Below are 18,666 nucleotides of genomic sequence, written 5' to 3'. Positions count from 1 at the left end.
TGTGAGTCACTCACCTAAATAGCCTTGAGTCTTTTTCTGTAGTGCAGTGACTGGGCAGTCTTTATGAGCTAACAGTAGCTGTTTCAACTGAGCCACCTCATTGCGTAGTAATGTGACTTCATTCTAAGGAGGGAGGGAAGAAAACAGTTATTAAGAAAATTTATTCTCCCCTCTTGAACCCCCCAGTGGCTATCCACAAAGTAAGGACAGAATGTTGCCTAGGTTTTCACCCCCAAATTGGGACAAAACTTTTTTTGTTTTACAGTAAGGCTTCAGATAGCCCAGGGCCAGAATTGTCATGAATTCAAGGACAGGAGATGCTTATACTGACAAGCAGGGATTTATAATAAAAAAATTATTCCTATTTTGGATAAATTATTATACCCAAATCAATAATGCATATGCTATTTGACCAAGAGAATCTACTTCTAGGAATCTATTTAACACAATTATCCACTCTTGTGCATGCAATGTTCACTGTAGCACTGCTAACAAAAAATTAGAACGATGTCAATATCCACACCTTATGATGTAACCACATTACATAATATACCCCTAAATACAACTATTAAAAAGAATGTGGGGCGGCACCTGTGGCTCAGTGAGTAGGGCACTGGCCCCATATACCGAGGGTGGTGGATTCAAACCCAGCCCCGGCTGAACTGCAACAAAAAAATAGCTGGGCATTGTGGCGGGTGCCTGTAGTCCCAGCTGCTCGAGAGGCTGAGGCAAGAGAATCACCTAAGCCCAAGAGCTGGAGGTTGCTGTGAGCTGTGTGAGGCCACGACACTCTACCGAGGGTAGTAAAGTGAGACTCTGTCTCTACCAAAAAAAAAAAGAATGTGATAGATCCCCCATATCCATGGCTAGATCTTTAGGAAATATAGTTAACCAATTTATGTTAAAACAAACACACAATCCCTCCAATTCCTCTATAAAAGCTGTATATAAAAAATATTCAAACATACATATATGTTTGGAAGGTATACACCAAATTTATATACAGAGAAGAGAATGGGACTGGGAAAGATTACAGAAGGCACTTTGTTTTCATTCTATCCATCTCTGTGTGCATATATATTTTATAATAGAAATCTATCCATATGTCACCTTTGTACTTAAGTATTTTAATAAATAATCAGAAGAAGGGAAAATAACATTCAAGAGAATGTCTGCATCAGAATCATTCTATTTGTGCTTGCAGCAGTCTTTGCTTTCCTTATTTTAGTAAGCTGCATTATCTAGGGCAAAAATATTTCCCTTGGGTGTTCCATGACCTCAGTCAGAGTCTACTGATGATTTAAAACAAGTACCCTGAAGTGCTTACTCTAATTTCCTTCATCCAAATGAAGGAATGGGTATAGGGATGACTCATTCTAGTAGAAGATTTGGGGGTAGATGGTGAGTATCTTTCTCAAACCCTAGGGAAGAGATTTAACTCTGACCGTTAAGAGGTTCTTTCTAACTTCTGGATCTGTCCTAATTAAAGAATCTCTATTTTCTATTACGTTGTCCCATTTTTTTCTTATTCAATACCACTTTCCAGATTCAACAATCACCATAATCATCTAAGACCCACTCACACTCAGCTGAATGTTCTGAGACGTGAGTTCCTCTGCCTTCTTCTCTAGGGAGGACACCCATAGCTTCCGTTTTTGGCGGCAGCGGGAGGCTGCAGCACGATTGCGCTCCAGAAAGCGCTGCCGTCGCTCATCTGGATCCTCATCCACGGTGCGCCGCCTTCGTCCCCCAGTACTAGGGGTGGGCTGGGCTGGTGAGACCTGTTGACCAGGGAGGAAGAGGAGTTCCCTTCTAAATCACAACTGACATTAGGTAGATTCAGAAGATCTGGTAAAGAGATGGACCACAGCAAGTCTCATCACTGTGTTTCTCATTCGGCCTCTCATGTCCTTTGCATTCTTCTCAGCTCCATAGTTTTTTTTTTTTTTGAAACAGAGTCTCAGGCTGTCGCTCTGGGTAGAGGGCTATGGCATCACAACTCACAGCAACCTCCAACTCTTGGGCTTAAGCGATTCTCTTGCCTCAGCCTCCCAAGTAGTTGGGATTACAGACGCCCGCCATAACGCCTGGCTATTTTTTGGTTGTAGTTGTCATTGTTTGGTGAGCCTGGGCTGAATTCGAACCTGCCAGCTCTGGTGTATTGTGGCTGGCACCTTAGCTGGTTGAACTACAGGTGCCGAGCCTCTTACCCCCTAGTTAAACAAACCACAGTTCAGCTGGAAACTCGATTATTTGTTTTTTGTTTTCTTTTTCTTTTGGTAGTTTCTTTTTTTTTTTTTTTTGGCCGGAGCTGGGTTTGAACCTGCAACCTCTGGCATATGGGGCCCGTGCCCTACTCCTTTGAGCCACAGGTGCTGCCCCGGAAACTCGATTATTTCTGAGACAGACAAAATGAAACTAGGATCACTTTTTGTAGCTTAATAATAGGGAATCCTGGGCGGCGCCTGTGGCGCCCATATACCGAGGGTGACGGGTTCAAACCCGGCCCCGGCCAAACTGCAACCAAAAAATAGCCAGGCGTTGTGGCGGGCGCCTGTAGTCCCAGCTACTCGGGAGGCTGAGACAAGAGAATCGCTTAAGCCCAGGAGTTGGAGGTTGCTGTGAGCTGTGTGAGGCCACGGCACTCTACCGAGGGCCATAAAGTGAGACTCTGTCTCTACAAAAAAAATAAATAAATAATAGAGAATCCTGTAGGCAGGGTAATCAAAATGCGGGAGGATATCAGGGGAACTTTTAGGGAGAATGTAATAAAAAAGTTTGATGATCGGGTGGCGCCTGTGGCTCAGTGAGTAGGGCGCCGGCCCCATATACCGAGGGTGGTGGGTTCAAACCCAGCCCCGGATGAACTGCAACAACAACAACAAAAGAAAATAGCCGGGCGTTGTGGTGGGCGCCTATAGTCTCAGCTACTCGGGAGGCTGAGGCAAGAGAATCACCTAAGCCCAAGAGCTGGAGGTTGCTGTGAGCCATGTGACGCCACAGCACTCTACCGAGGGCCATAAAGTGAGACTCTGTCTCTACACACACACACAAAAAAAAAGTTTGATGATCTTTAATATGTATAAACAATTGCATGCTATAACAGTTTTCAGAAAAGGAAAAAAATTTTTTTTTTTTTTTTTTTTTTTGTAGAGACAGAGTCTCACTTTATGGCCCTCGGTAGAGTGCCGTGGCCTCACACAGCTCACAGCAACCTCCAACTCCTGGGCTTAAGCGATTCTCCTGCCTCAGCCTCCCGAGTAGCTGGGACCACAGGCACCCGCCACAACGCCCGGCCATTTTTTGGTTGCAGTTTGGCCGGGGCCGGGTTTGAACCCGCCACCCTCGGTATATGGGGCCGGCGCCTCACCGACTAAGCCACAGGCGCCGCCCGGAAAAAATTTTTTTTTTTTTTTTTGTAGAGACAGAGTCTCACTTTATGGCCCTTGGTAGAGTGCCGTGGCCTCACACAGCTCACAGCAACCTCCAACTCCTGGGCTTAAGCGATTCTCTTGCCTCAGCCTCCCGAGTGGCTGGGACTACAGGCGCCCGCCACAACGCCCGGCTATTTTTTTGGTTGCAGTTTGGCCGGGGCCGGGCTTGAACCCGCCACCCTCGGTATATGGGGCCGGCGCCTTACCGACTGAGCCACAGGCGCCGCCCCGGAAAAAAATTTTTTATTCATTATACTACCCATGAGATAAGGGCTTCTTGTGAAGATATATTTTATTTATTAGCAGTTATTAATCATCCTCAGCAATTCCCCTCTTTTGTCATAAACAGAAAGAAGGCTTAATTCCTTTACAAATTGGTAATACAGGATGCCCTGTTTTTTTTTTTTTTTTTTTTTTTATTTTCTGAGACAGAGTCTCCCTTGAGTAGAGGCTGTGGCATCATAGCTCACAGCAACCTCAAACTCTGGCTCAAGTGATACTCTTATCTCAGCCTCCTTAGTAGCTGGGACTATAGGTGCCCACCACAACACCTGCTTAGTTTTTCTATTTTTAGTAGAGACAGGCTTTTCCTTTGCTCAGGCTGGTCTCCAACTCCTGAGGTTAAGTGATCCACCTGCCTTGTTTTTTTTTTTTTTTGTAGAGACAGAGTCTCACTGTACCGCCCTCAGGTAGAGTGCTGTGGCATCACACGGCTCACAGCAACCTCTAACTCTTGGGCTTATGTGATACTCTTGCCTCAGCCTCCCAAGTAGCTGGGACTACAGGCGCCCGCCACAACCCCCAGCTATTTTTTTGTTGCAGTTTGGCCGGGGCTGGGTTTGAACCCGCCACTGTCGGCATATGGGGCCGGCGCCCTACTCACTGAGCCACAGGTGCCGCCCCCACCACGTGCCTTGTTTTTTTTTTTTTTTTTTGTAGAGACAGAATCTCACTTTATGGCCCTCGGTAGAGTGCCGTGGCCTCACACAGCTCACAGCAACCTCCAACTCCTGGGCTTAAGCGATTCTCCTGCCTCAGCCTCCCGAGTAGCTGGGACTACAGGCGCCCGCCACAACGCCCGGCTATTTTTTGGTTGCAGTTTGGCTGGGGCCGGGTTTGAACCCGCCACCCTCAGTATATGGGGCCGGCGCCCTACCGAACGAGCCACAGGCGCCGCCCACGTGCCTTGTTTTTAAACTGCAGGCTAAAGTCGTCACTTAGGAACTTTTTTTTGAGATTGAGTCCTGTTTTGTCGCCCTCGGTAGAGTGCTGTGGGATCACAGCTAACAGCAACCTCTAACTTTTGGGCTTAAGAGATTCTCTTGCCTCAGCCTCCCAAGTAGCTGGGACTACAGGCGCCCACCACAACAGTTTGGCCGGAGCTGGGTTTGAACCCGGCCCCGGCCAAACTACAACAACCAAAAAAAAAAAAAAAATAGACGGGCTTTGTGGCGGGTGCCTGTAGTCTCAGCTACTCAGGAGGCTGAGGCAAGAGAACAGCCTAAGCCTAAGATTTGGAGGTTGCTGTGAGCTGTGTGATGCCATGGCACTCTACCAAGGGCGATAAAGTGAGACTCTGTCTCCACAAAAAAAAAAAAAAAAAAAAAGAGTGAGACTCTACCTCTTTTAAAAAAATAGAGATTAGTTAGGCGTGGTGTGGGCATATACACTGATAGTCCTAACTACTTGGGAGGCTGAGATGGAAGATCCCTTGAGTCTAGGAGTTCAAAACTGCAGTGAGCTATGATCATGCCACTGTACTCTAGCCTGAGGGGCAGTGTGAGACCTAATGTGTTAAAAACAAGACAAAATTATCATTGCCATAGGTGTGGCGCGGTGGCTCACACCTGTATCTTCATACTCTGGGCAGCCCAGTCAGTTGGCTCGCTTGAGCTCAGGAGTTGGAAACCAGTCTGAGCAAAGAAAGATCCTATCTCTACTAAAAATAGAAAAACTAGCCAAGTGTTGTGGTGGGCACCTGAGACAGCTGAGACAGAAGGATTGCTTGAGCCCATGACTTTAAGGTTGCTGTGAGCTATGATGCCACAGCACTCTACTCAAGGTGACAGGGTAAGACTGTCTCCAAAAAAAAAAAAAAAACTATCACTGAGCAAGAGATATGAACAGAACTTTCTTCTAGAAAGACAGATGAATGGCCAACATGAAAAAACGCTCAGCTCAGCACCTGTGGCACAAGTGGCTAAGGCACCAGCCACATACACCTGAGCTGGCGAGTTCGAATCCAGCCCAGTCCTGCCAAGCAACGACGGCTGCAACCAAAAAATTGCTGGGCGTGTGGCAGGTGCCTGTAGTCACAGCTACTTGGGAGGCAGAGACAGGAGAATCGCTTGAGCCCAAGAATTGGAGGTTGCTGTGAGCCGTGCTGCCACAGCACTCTACCCAGGGCGACAGCTTGAGGCTCTGTCGCAAAAAGAAAAGAAAAAGAAAAAAATGCTTATTGTCCCTAATCATCAGAGAAATGCAAATGAAAACCACTTAATTCCAGGGAGAATAGCCCGAATCACAAAGTCCTAAAGCCACGGCACTCTACCCGAGGGCGGTACAGTGAGACTCTGTCTCTACAAAACAACAACAACAACAACAACAACAAAAACAACCCAAAACAAAAATAGCTGGGCATTGTGGCAGGAGCCTGTAGTCCCAGCTATTAGGGAGGCTGAGGCAAGAGAATCGCTTTAGTCCAAGGTTCTGAGGTTGCTATGAGCTATGATGCCAAGGCACTCTACCAAGGGTGACAAAGTGAGACTCTGTCTCAAAAAAAAAAAAAAAAAAAGAGACGAGAAATACAATTAAATTCAAGTCAGAGGGGAGGAGGCAGGAGAAAGGGGAATTGGTGTGCTCTCAACTAACAGGCACAATGTAACAGTATATGGCAGCCTACTAGTTAAAGGACACAACTACAACTTGGACTCTAACAAATGCAAACAATGTAACCTACCTAATCATCTGTACCCTTATATTAAACTGCAATAAAAAAAAATTGTACTCCATTCCAGGCCCTATTGAATTATGTTCTCCATTAATAGATAATTAAGCGATGACTTTATTTATTGAGACTAATATTATCTCTCTGGAGCTAAAGAAAAGGAAGGGGAAATTTTTTTTTTTTTCTTTTTGAGATAGAGCCTCAAGCTATCACCCTGGGTAGAGTGCCGTGGCAGCATAGCTCACAGCAACGTCCAACTCCAGGACTCAAGTGATTCTCCTGCCTCCGCCTCCCAAGTAGCTGGGATTACAGGCACCTGCCACAACGCCTGGCTAATTTTTGGTTGCAGCCGTCATTATTGTTTGGCAGCCTGGGCTGGATTCGAACCTGCCAGCTCAGGTGTATGTGGCTGGCACCTTAGCTGCTTGAGCTACAGGTGCCGAGCCAGAACGGGGAAATTTGAAACTCAATTTAATGAACTAGAGGTTCTGAGACATTGCTTTTCCTCTTTTTTTTTTTTTTTTTTGAGGCAGACTCTCACTTTGTTGCCCTTGGTAGAGTGCTGTAGCATCACAGCTCACAGCAACTTGAGCTCAAACTCTTGGGCTTAAGTGATTCTCTCGCCTCAGCCTCCCTCTAGTCCCCTCTAGTTGGGACTAGAGGCACCTGCCACAACGCCCCGCTATTTTTTTGGTTGCAGCCGTCATTGTTGTTTGGCTGGCTTGGGCTGGATTCGAATCCACCAGCTCAGGTGTATGTGGCTGGCGCCTTAGCTGCTTGAGCCTCAGGCGCTGAGCCAGGACATTGCTTCTTATTGTACTAAGGGAAAATGTTTTCTTTGGGAAATTTACATCATTCTCCGGCAAATTCCACCTTCCTCTTTGTCCTGAGCTCATTGGAGAGAATGTAAAGTTCAGTACTTTAGAAGGAGGATTGGGGAAAAGGAAAGGACAGGTGCCTATTCCTTCACAGGCAATTCAGTAACTCATGTAGGGCATGTGGATGAGAGAATAGGCTAAGAGAAAGAAATGAAAAACTGAAGAATGAGAAGGAAAGGAAGGGTGGCACCTGTGGCTCAAGGAGTAGGGTGCCGGCCCCATCCATATACCAGAGGTGGTGGGTTCAAACCCAGCCCCGGCCCAAAACTGTAAAAACAAACAAACAAACACGAGAAGGAAAGGAATCCGTGGTGACTAAAAGGATGCCATGCTATTTTCCTAAGACAGAAAGCAGCACAATTCAGGCAAGGCTTTATACTTGCAGTCCCCATCCCCCAGAAAGTGATCTGTGGGCAAGCAAGTGAAGCTTCATCTGTTTCTACAACTGCTCCCCATTGCTTGCATCACCACCTGAGCTTCCTCTCCTGTCTGATCAGCTGAGGGATTAGACTCTCACAGGAGCAGGAACCCTACTGTAAACTGCACATGCAAGGGATCTAGGTTGCTCTTTCCTTATGCATATCTAATGCTTAATGATCTGAGGTCGAGATGTAATATGCACAAATCATCCCAGACACCCCTCCACCCCTGCTCCTCTGTCTGTGGAAAAATTGTCTTTCACCAGTCCCTGGTGCCAAAAAGATTGGGGACTGGCTTTGATGGGGTTATAGGAGGGTGAGATAGGCTGAGCTTCCAACAAGAAAACTCAAATGAAAGCTTTTATTTTGGCCAGGTTTTAAGACAGCATATGGCCATGAAATGTTTGGACATGTGGTGGTAACCAACGAAGCAGGTGGTGACATCAGGAAAAGAGGCTGGGCAAAGAATCTAACTCTAGAAACCAATCTCAGGTGTTGTCACCTGTCCAGTGCAAATGATATAAAAATTGAGGACTATTCAGTTCTAAAGAATTCTATTAAAACTGAGACCTCCTTGAGAAGAGAACTGGGTAATTAAGTGGGATAGCTTTGACTTTTTAAGGATTTTAATTTTTCTTTTATAAAAAGGGATTAAATTGATAATGAGAAGGTTTTTCTTTCTTTCTTTCTTTCTTTTTTTTTTACCAAGCCATCTTAATATTTTATATCATTTTTTTTTTTTTGGTAGAGACAGAGTTCGATTTTATCGCTCCTGATAGAGTGCCGTGGAGTCTCAGCTCACAGCAACCTCCAATGCCCGGGCTTAGGTGATTCTCTTGCCTCAGCCTCCCAAGTAGCTGGGACTATAGGTGCCCGCCACAACACCAGGCTATTTTTTGTTGCAGTTTGGCCAGGGCTGGGTTTGAAACTGCCACCCTCGGTATATGGGGCTGGTGTCCTACCCATTGAACCCCATGTGCCGTCCTTTTACATCACATTTTATCTTTTTTTTGAGACAGAGTCTTACTTTGTCACCCTCAGTAGAGTGTCCTGGCGTCATATCTCACAGCAACTTCAAACTTGGGCTCAGGTGATTCTCTTGCACTCAGCCTCCCAAGTAGCTGGGAGTACAGGTACCCATCACAAAGCCTGGCTATTTTTATTTATTTATTTGTAGAGACAGAGTCTCACTTTATGGCCCTAGGTAGAGTGCCATGGCCTCACACAGCTCACAGCAACCTCCAGCTCCTGGGCTTAAGCGATTCTCTTGCCTCAGCCTCCCGAGCAGCTGGGACTACAGGCTCCCGCCACAACGCCTGGCTATTTTTTGGTTGCAGGTCAGCTGGGGCCGGGTTTGAACCCGCCACCCTCGGTATATGGGGCTGGCGCCTTACTGACTGAGCCACAGGCACCGCCCTGGCTATTTTTAGAGATGGGGTCTCTCTCTTGCTCAGCTGTTCATCTGCCTAGGCCTCCCAGAGTGCTGGAATTATAAATGTGAGCCACTGTGTCCAGCCTTATCTATTTATTTATTTCATGTTTTTAAAAAAAATTTAAACACATTTTATTAACATACTGTTATCATCTGCTTTTTGTTGAGAAGTTTAATCAGGTAAGTTATTATTTTTTAGTAAGACTTAATGGATGGGAAACCTCTTTTATTTAGTAGATAATGTACTTGAAGTGAGGTTCTGTGAAATTTTAGAGGATCCTGCAGATACATTAAACTATTATGCATACGGAAAAATAAAACAAAAACTGAAACCTAATGAGTGGCGCCTGTGGCTCAGTGGGTAGGGCGCCAGACCCATATACCCCGAGAGTGGTGAGTTTAAATCCGACCCCGGCCAAATTGCAACAACAAAAAAATAGCCAGGCGTTGTGGCGGGCACCTGTAGTCCCAGCTACTGGGAGGCTGAGGCAAGAGAATCGCGTAAGCCCAGGAGTTGGAGGTTGCTGTGAGCTGTGTGATGCCACAGCACTCTACCGAGGGTGATAATGTGAGACTCCGTCTCTACCAAAAACAAAACAAAACTGAAACCTCCTCTGGAAAAGTTCTGAATTATTCAGTCCATTTGTATATAAGCCTAACAAAAGGGTAGATAAAGAATGGTGCATCTTGCTTTAGTCATACTGTCAACAAGAACCAAGTGGCAGGAAGATATCCAGAAACCTGAAATCCATTCTTCTTTAATGTTCTGCTCTTTGTAAAACAGATATGACACAAAGAGTGAAGGTGACATAACTGGTTCCCCCATCCAAGGGTCCACCTGACCTGTGGCTGTGCAGGGGAAGGTGCGTCAGGGTGCTGGATGAGGATCTGGCTCTGCTCTGGTCGGGCTGTCACCATAGTGCTGGCAGTACCCACCACCATTCCACAACCACCATTAATTGAGGAGACTTGGTGGGTTAGGGTGGCTTTTAGCCTCTGTGAGGAAAGAAAAAAACTTGTCAAAGGTAATATTCTGTCAAAGATGAGAAGAGTGGGCTTAAATTTTATTATTTTATTATTGACCTTACAAATAGCTGAAATTCCCACTCCAATTTTCCCTTAACAGAGGAATTAAAAGAAAATGACAGGGAGAGAAAATGTACACCTGGATCCCTAAAATCCTACCCTGTTCCCTGGATATCATCCTGGGCACAGTTGGGGGTGGGAGTTGTTCAAGCAAGAGTCCAGATGAAAGCTCTCTCTTGGAACCAGGCCAGAGGCTGGTTATACAGCTATTCACCTCTTGGCCAGCTCCCCTGCCCACTCACCAACCCTCCATCTGTCACTCTGGAACTAAAACAGCAAGCATTCCATTCCAAACAATCTGTGCTGCTTCTTTTCACTGCCCTGGTCTATGTACCAGGCTTTAAAGGTGGAGAGAGGAGATGAGAGTCATGAATCAGGGTCTTTTCTTTTCCAGACCCCACAGCAGGATGTGCATAGTTTTGAAAGCCCCAGAAGGTTCCTCTGCTTGGCTCACTTGAAAAACCTAGGCTGATACCACTTATTTCAGAAAAGCCAACATTGCCCCAGGCTGGGATGTACTCACCATCTTGGCTTCTGATGGTATAGGGTGGCCAGAGGGAGAAATGGAACCACTGCTGTTAACTGGTGGGCCAGGGATACCAGGAATGTTGGGCACCATGGACACAGGTCTGGCCAGCTGGATCAAGAGAAGAAAGAAAAACCAGAAGAGGACATAATACTATCAGGGGGATAACACTTTTCCCAAAATGAAATGCTTTTGATATTGGCATGTCAGGGCCTGTTCTATGCAACCCACCCATAGGGCACACAGGGATAGCCTGGGAGCTACAGTTCCCAATGGAGCACCACAGGGTAGGGAATCTAATCTTCGAGTGCTGGGACAATTTCTATGGGAAAGGCTGGGGCCTTGAGGAAAGTGATGAGCAATCTGGGAGGTGCTGTGTGCCAAGTGAAATCGACCAATCATTGGAGCTGGCAAGATCAATTCCTAGACCTGTAGCCAATTGTGCAGATGAGTCTTTGTCTAGTATTCCATAGTGCTGGATTGGCAGAGGTTAGTGTGGAGTTTGGGCAGGCTGCCATGCTCAACTAATACCAACCACATTTCCTGGGCTCATGTGTGTTTATGATCATTCAGGTGGGAGGGAGGGATTACTGTCACGGTAGGGTTGGCTGCCCCAACTACAGAGCTCACCGATATAACAGAAGGCATCTGTACCGGAGGCCCTGGCAGCACAGGCATTGTCTGTCCATTAGCAAGATGCATGACAAGGGGGAGGGAGCCGGTGGGAGACCTAGAAGAGACAGGAAGTAAAATCTCATAATATCGACCTTTTGTTCATAGACCTTTCTTCACAGGTGGCGCCTGTGCTCAAGGAATAGGGTGCTGGCCCCATATACCAGGGGTTGTGGGTTCAAGCCTGGCCCCAGCCAAAGCTGCATAGATCTTTCTTCTATAATTATAGCAGAATTTCTAGTCTTCTCTAGTAAGGGGAAGTATAGACCAGCATTGCAAAATCTTGACACCCTTATAAGGATGGCAAAAGCAGGGAACACTACTTAATTTACTGCACAGATGGAAAGAAATGACAAACTCTTTATGCCTTGCAAATTAAGCAAACTCAAATGGTAGGAAGCTAATCCTATTAAAGGTGCAGAACAATTAAATAAACAACCCAACCACTGGCATGTATTATATAAATTGTCTTGCCTTAGGCAAGGCAGAGTTGGATCAAAGTTGCTTTGCAAAACTGAATGATGTCATATGATGGCCAAATTTGAATAAGTTTCTCTTGTTCTTTTTTGTGTTTTGCTCTAGGCTACACAAAAAATAAGCTGGCCTTTTTCTATTTTTCCTAGTGGGTTGAGAGAACAATAAGCTCTAGGGAGATGAATTCTGACAACTATCTCTAATGCACTGGTACTTGGGGACGAGTTCTTATGTCATCCCATTAGGAAATCTTTTATGGGCCATGACAGGAGTAAAAAGAAACAGACAAACAAAATTAGGGCTAGCAAGGACCAAGGGCCCTAACTAGGACTGAGAGGATCACTAAACTTAAAAAAAAACGATTTAATGCCTGTAATCCTAGCACTCAGGAGGCTGAAGTGGGTGGACTGCTTGAGCTCACGAGTTTGAGACCAACCTGAGCAAAAGTGAGACCTCGTCTCTACTAAAAATACAAAAATTTTACCCAGGGCAACAGCTTAAGACTCTGTTTCAAAAAAAGAAAAGAAAAAGAAAATGGGTTTCAGTCTTGAATTCAGTAATGCCCCAGCAGACTTCTAGAGGAGTGTGGACTCCACCACTGTGATGAACTTCCTAGGTTCGAACCTACCAGCCCTGGTGTATGTGGCTGGCATCCTAAACACTGAGCTACGGGGCGCTGAGCCAATAATCCCTATCTTATCAAGTAATTTCACAAAGTAGGAAAGAGATGCAGCCTTCACTATTCTCCATGCTCTCTTTACTTACCCCATTTGCCTGTTGGATGGTGGAGCCTGTGTGATGACGGAGGTTGGGGAGGGAAGGGTTGGATGAAGTGAATCATACCCCAAGTGGAGAGGCAGGGAGCCAGGACGTACAATGGTGGGTGTGGGAGTAGAAATTACAACAGGCTTTGGGGCAACCTCCTGGGAAGAAGAGACAAACAGATCACAGAATGCTTTATGGGGTACTACAGGGAAATATATAGTCAGTAAAACCTAGTATGAATTTACTATAAAGAGTATTTGAGTCACTTATACAGAGTATGACTTAATTCTATCTATCGTGATCAGAGATCCATACCTCACTCACTCATTCAGTAGGAATGCTGAGTTAAAATTAAGATCTCTTGGCTGGGACAGGTGCTGAGGTAGGTAGATTGCCTGAGTTCACAAGTTTGAGACCAGCTGAGCCGGAGCGAGACCCTATCTCTAAAAAATAGCCGGACACTGTGGTGGGCACCTGTAGTCTCTTACTTGGGAGGCTGAGGCAAGAGAATCACTTGAGTTGGAAGTTGTTGTGAGCTATGACACCATAGCACTCTACCGAGGGTGACAAAGCAAGACTCTGTCTCAAAACAAAAAAACAAAAGATCTCTTGGCTATCTACCTTTTTTAGGGATGATGGCTATATATATTAGATGACACTTAGAAAATCACTTGCAATCTCTGAAGCACTGTAGTGCCATATAAATAATAGGAATTGTCATAATTTTTCACAATTCAGATACTCTCAATTCTATTTATTTATTATGTTTTTTTTTTTATTTTTTTTTTGTAGAGACAGAGTCTCACTGTACCGCCCTCAGGTAGGGTGACGTAGCGTCACACGGCTCACAGCAACCTCTAACTCTTGGGTTTACGTGATTCTCTTGCCTCAGCCTCCCGAGCAGCTGGGACTACAGGTGCCCGCCACAACGCCGGCTATTTTTTTGTTTTTTTGTTGTTGCAGTTTGGCCGGGGCTGGGTTTGAACCCGCCGCCCTCGGCATATGGGGCCAGCGCCCTACTCACTGAGCCACAGGCACCGCCCAGATACTCTCAATTCTAAACTTGATGCCCAGTGTCCTCTGACCTTGGATGAGAAAAGGCAAGTATACTGGTGATGAATCAACCCAAATCTCCTACAGACCCTTAAAGAAGGGCTACAGAATGATAATTGTACTGTAATAAAACTGCTTCTTATTGTGTTAGGATCTTTGACTGCCAATGGTCATACTGACCTTGAAAGTATCTCCAGATAGGGCGGCGCCTGTGGCTCAAGGAGTAGGGTGCTGGTCCCATATGCCAGAGGTGGCAGGTTCAAACCCAGCCCCGGCCAAAACCCACAAAAAAAAAGAAAGTATCTCCAGATAATCTCTAGCACTTGGTTGTAGATGAAAGGGAAAGGGGTAAGATGGCTGTGTGTGAATGGAGAAGGTAGATTTGAGAAGTTATCAAGCCAAACTTGGAGAGAAGTTAAGTGAGGTATAGATGCTCTATCCACAGTAGATAATAAAATTAATGACCACTGGTAGAATAATCGAGACTAAGAGGAGCCATGAGGGAGCTTCTAAGGTCACATTATGTTTTCCTTTCTTTCTTTTTTTTTTTTTGAGACAGAGTCTTACCATGTTGCCCTTGGTAGAGTGCTATAGCGTTACTGCTCACAGCAACCTCAAACTCTTGGGCTTAAGCAATTCTCTTGCCTCAGCCTCCCAAGTAGCTGGGACTATGGGTGCCTGCCACACACTCAGCTATTTTTTTTTTTTGGTGTAGTTGTCATTGTTGGTTGGCAGGCCTAGGTTGGGTTCGAACCTGCCAGCTTTGGTGTATGTGGCTGGCCCCCTAGCTGCTGAGCTACAGATGCCAAGCCTGTTTTTCTTTTTTTGAGACAGAGTCTCAAGTTTTTGCCCTGGGTAGAGTGCCATGGCATCACAGCTCACAGCAACCTCTAACTCCTGGGCTTAAGCGATTCTCCTGCCTCCACCTCCCAAGTAGCTGGGATACAGGAGCCTGCCAAAATGCCTGGCTATTTTTTGGTTGCAGCCATCATTGTTGGGTGGGCCCCAGCTGGATTTGAACCTTTCAGCTCAGGTGTATATGGCAGGCGCCTTAGCCACTTGAGCTACAGGTGCCGAGCCTCTTTTTTTTTCTTTTTTTTTTTTTTATTGTTGGGGATTCATTGAGGGTACAATAAGCCAGGTTACACTGATTGCAATTGTTAGGTAAAGTCCCTCTTGCTATCATGTCTTGCCCCCGCCTCTTTTTTTTTTTTTTCTGATACATGGTCTTGCTCTATGACTCAGACTAGAGTACTGTGGTATGATTATAGCTCACTGCAGCCTCAAAGTCCTGTGCTCAAGTGATCCTCCCACCTCAGCCTCAAGAGCACCTGAAACTATAGGTATGCATCACCACACCTGGCTAATTAAAAAAAAAAAAAAAAAAATTTTTTTTTAAGAGACAAGAGTGTCACTTTATCACCCTCAGTAGAGTGCCGTTGCATCACAGCTCATAGCAACCTCCAACTCCTGGGCTTAGGCGATTCTCTGGCTTCAGCCTCCTGAGTAGGTGGGACCACAGGCACCTGCCACAATGCCTGGCTATTTTTTGTTGTAGTTTGGCCAGGGGCAGGTTTGAACCCACCACCCTTGGTATATGGGACCAGTACCCTGCTCACTGAGCCATAGGCGCCGTCCTAAAAAAATTTTTTTTATAGAGACAGGGGTCTCACTACATTGCCTAGGCTGGTCTCAAATTCCTGGCCTCAATTGATCCTCCTGTCTTGGCCTCCAAAAATGCTGGCCTTACGGGTGTGAGGCACTGTGCCTAGCCTCTGAGGTTCTGGTAATTTTTTTTTTTTTTAAGACAGAGTCTTTCTTTTCTTTTCTTTTTTTTTTTGAGACGGAGTCTTACTACTTTGCTCTTGGTAGAATGCCGTGGTGTCACAGCTCACAACAACCTCCAACTCCTGGGCTTAAGCGATTCTCTTGCCTCAGCCTCCCAAGTAGCTGGGATTACAGGTGCCTGCCACAATGCCCAGCTACTTTTTTGTTGCAGTTGTTTAGCTGCCCTGGGTTGGTTTTGAACTTGCTACCCTGGTGTATATGGCTGGTGCTGTAACCACTGTGCTATGGGTGCTGAGCCTAAGACAGAGTTTTAGTCAGTGCCTGTAGCTGAGCGGCTAGGGTGCCAGTCACATACACTGGGGCTGGTGGGTTCAAACCTCGCCCCAGTTTGCTGAACAACAATGACAACTACAACAACAACAAAAATAGCCAGAATAGTACCTGTAGTCCCAGCTACTTGGGAGGCTGAGGCGGGAAGAATCTCTTAAGTCCAAGAGTTTGAGATTGCTGTGAGCTGTGACGCAACAGCTTTCTACAGAGGGTGACATAGACTGTGTCAACAATAACAACAAAAAAATAGACAGAGTCTTATTCTGTTGCCCCAGCTAGAGTGCAGCTCACAGCAAGCTTGGTGCCTGTATCTCAGTGGTCAGGGCGCCGACCACATACACCAGGGCTGGAGGGTTCGAACCTGGCCTGAGCCTGCTAAACAACAATGACAATTAAAACAACAACAAAAAGAAATAGCCGGGTGTAGTCCCAGCTACTTGGGAGGCTGAGGGAAGACAATTGCTTAAGCCCAAGAGTCTGAGGTTGCTGTGAGCTATGATGCCATAGCACTCTACCAAGGGCGACAAAGTGAAACTGTCTCAAAAAAGAAAAAAAAAAAATGGCGGCACCTGTGGCTCAAGGAGTAGGGCACCGGTCCCATATGCCAGAGGTGGTGGGTTCAAACCCAGCCCCAGCCAAAAACCACACAAAAAAAAAAAAAAAAAGAAAAAAACAGTAATAGGCAGAATCTTATTATATAGTCCATTTGAGTCATTTACCTTTGGGAAGGTTTTTTTTCTGAATTGTTAAATGTTAAGTTTATGAATTGAAGTTTTTTTTTTTATTGGTGGGGATTCATTGAGGGTACAAAGATCCAGGTTATACTAATTGCATTTGTCAGGCAAAGTTCCTCTTATAAATGTGTTTCTCCCCCAAGAGGTGTGCCAAACACTGGAATTGAATTTTTCTTTTTCACTTAGTAACTAAAATATCACATACATATAGTAAATTCATTAATCTAAAGTTATAACAATGAAATGACCTTTTACATATGTAAAATCAGGATAGAGAACATTTCTAGCACTTGAGAAAGTTCTTCTATTCCCTTTCCAAAATTCAGTTTTTTTTGTTTGTTTGTTTTGAGACAGAATCTCATTTTGTTGTCCAAACTAGAGTGCCATGGCATCAGTCTACCTCATAGCAACCTCAAACTGTGGGGATCAGGCAATCCTTCTGCCTCAGCCTCCCATGTAGCTGAGATTATAGGCACTACCACAACTTCTGGCTAATTTTTCTATTTTTAGTAGAGTCAGGGTCTTACTCTTGCTTAGGCCTGGTCTTGAACTCCTGAGCTCAAGTGATCCTCCCACTGTGGCCTCCCAGAGTGCTAGGATTATAGATGTGAGTCACCATGCAGAGCCTCTACCCTTTCTTTATAAGAGGTAAACATTATTTTGAGTTCTATCATTATCAAATAGTCTTACCTCTTTGTGAATCTCATGTAAATTTAATCATATAAGTATGTACTTTTTTTTTTTTGAGACAGTCTCACTTTGTTACTCTCAGTAGAGTGCTGTAATGTCACAGCTCACAGCAACTTCAAAGTCTTGGGATGAAGCAATCCACTTGCCTCAGCTTCTTGAGTAGCTGGGACTACAGGTGCCCACCACGATGCCCAGCTAGTATTTTTTCTATTATTAGTAGAGATGGGGTCTTTTTTTTTTTTTTTTTTTTTTTTGTAGAGACAGAGTCTCACTTTATGGCCCTCGGTAGAGTGCCGTGGCCTCACACAGCTCACAGCAACCTCCAACTCCTGGGCTTAAGCGATTCTCTTGCCTAAGCCTCCCGAGTAGCTGGGACTACAGGCGCCCGCCACAACGCCCGGCTATAGAGATGGGGTCTTACTCTTGCTCAGGCTGGTCTTCAACTCATGAGCTCAAGTGATCCACCAGTCTTAGCCTCCCAGAGTGCTAGGATTACAGGTGTGAGCCACCATGCTGGGCCCTTTTGTATCTTTTTTCATTGTTGTTCAATATAATGTTTGTTAGATTCACCCATACTGCTGTGCAATCTTTGGTTCATTCTTCTATAATGCTGTATAGTAATCCACTTTAGAAATATATAATTTATTTATTCATCTTTTTTTTCCTTTTTTTTTGAGATAAGAGTCTCATTTTGTTGCCCTCAGTAGAGTACTGTGGCATCACAGATCAGAAGGACTTCAAACTCTTGGGCTCATGTGATCCTCTTGCCTCAGCCTTCCAAGTAGCTGGGACTACAGGTGCCTGCTGCCACAATGCCTGGCTATTTTTTAGAGACAGGGTCTTGCTCTTGCTCAGGCTGGTCTCAAACTCCTGAGTTCAGGCAATCCACCTGCTTTGGCCTCCCAGAGTGCTAGGATTATGGTGTGAGGCACCATTCCTGGCCTATTCATCCTTTTTTTGACAAATATTTGGAATACTTTTAGGTTTTTTGGCTATTATGCACTAATTTCTCTTCCACACAGACTTAGGAATAGAATTACTGGAAGACAGAATAAGTGTAATTTATATAAATCTTCTAAATAAATAACATTTCTTTTTTTTTGAGAAAGAGTCTTACTGTGTTGCCACTAGAATGTCATGGCGTCGCAGCTCACAGCAACCTCCAACTCTTGGGCTTAAATGATTCTCTAGTCTCAACCTCCCAAGTAGTTGGGATAACAAGCACCTGCTATAATGCCCGACTATATTTTTGGGTTGTAATTGTCATTGTTGTTTGGCAGGCCTGGGCTGGGTTTGAACCTGCCAGCTCCAGTGCATGTGGCTGGCACCCTAGGTGCTTAGCTACAGGCTCCGAGCTAACTTTTCTTTTTCTTTTAATTTTAGAGACAGAGTCTCACCCTGTCACCCTTGGTAGAGTGACATAGCATCACAGCTTACA

The 18,666-nt window shown here is 45.3% G+C and overlaps 1 protein-coding gene across 3 annotated transcripts in view; it reads right to left on the bottom strand.

Annotated features, from left to right (window-relative positions):
* Positions 1-18,666, bottom strand: part of LOC128560859 (cyclic AMP-dependent transcription factor ATF-7) — a 118,352-nt gene that overhangs the window by 11,354 nt on the left and 88,332 nt on the right. For all 3 annotated transcript variants that reach the window (XR_008373165.1, XM_053554399.1, XM_053554400.1), the window contains exons 6-11: positions 12,634-12,791; positions 11,353-11,452; positions 10,720-10,833; positions 9,954-10,106; positions 1,584-1,781; positions 15-123 (exon numbers count right to left, since the gene is read on the bottom strand). Coding sequence is in view for 2 of the 3 variants with exons in the window: in XM_053554399.1 (XP_053410374.1) it covers positions 15-123; positions 1,584-1,781; positions 9,954-10,106; positions 10,720-10,833; positions 11,353-11,452; positions 12,634-12,791 (832 nt within the window). In the remaining variant the exon portion in view is untranslated. The remainder of the gene's footprint in view (positions 1-14; positions 124-1,583; positions 1,782-9,953; positions 10,107-10,719; positions 10,834-11,352; positions 11,453-12,633; positions 12,792-18,666) is intronic.

The sequence above is a fragment of the Nycticebus coucang genome, chromosome 12 (assembly GCF_027406575.1).
Source record: "Nycticebus coucang isolate mNycCou1 chromosome 12, mNycCou1.pri, whole genome shotgun sequence".
NCBI lineage: Eukaryota > Metazoa > Chordata > Mammalia > Primates > Lorisidae > Nycticebus > Nycticebus coucang.
The sequence above is the reverse complement of the archived record's forward strand: the minus strand, read 5'-3'. Positions and strand labels throughout refer to the sequence as shown.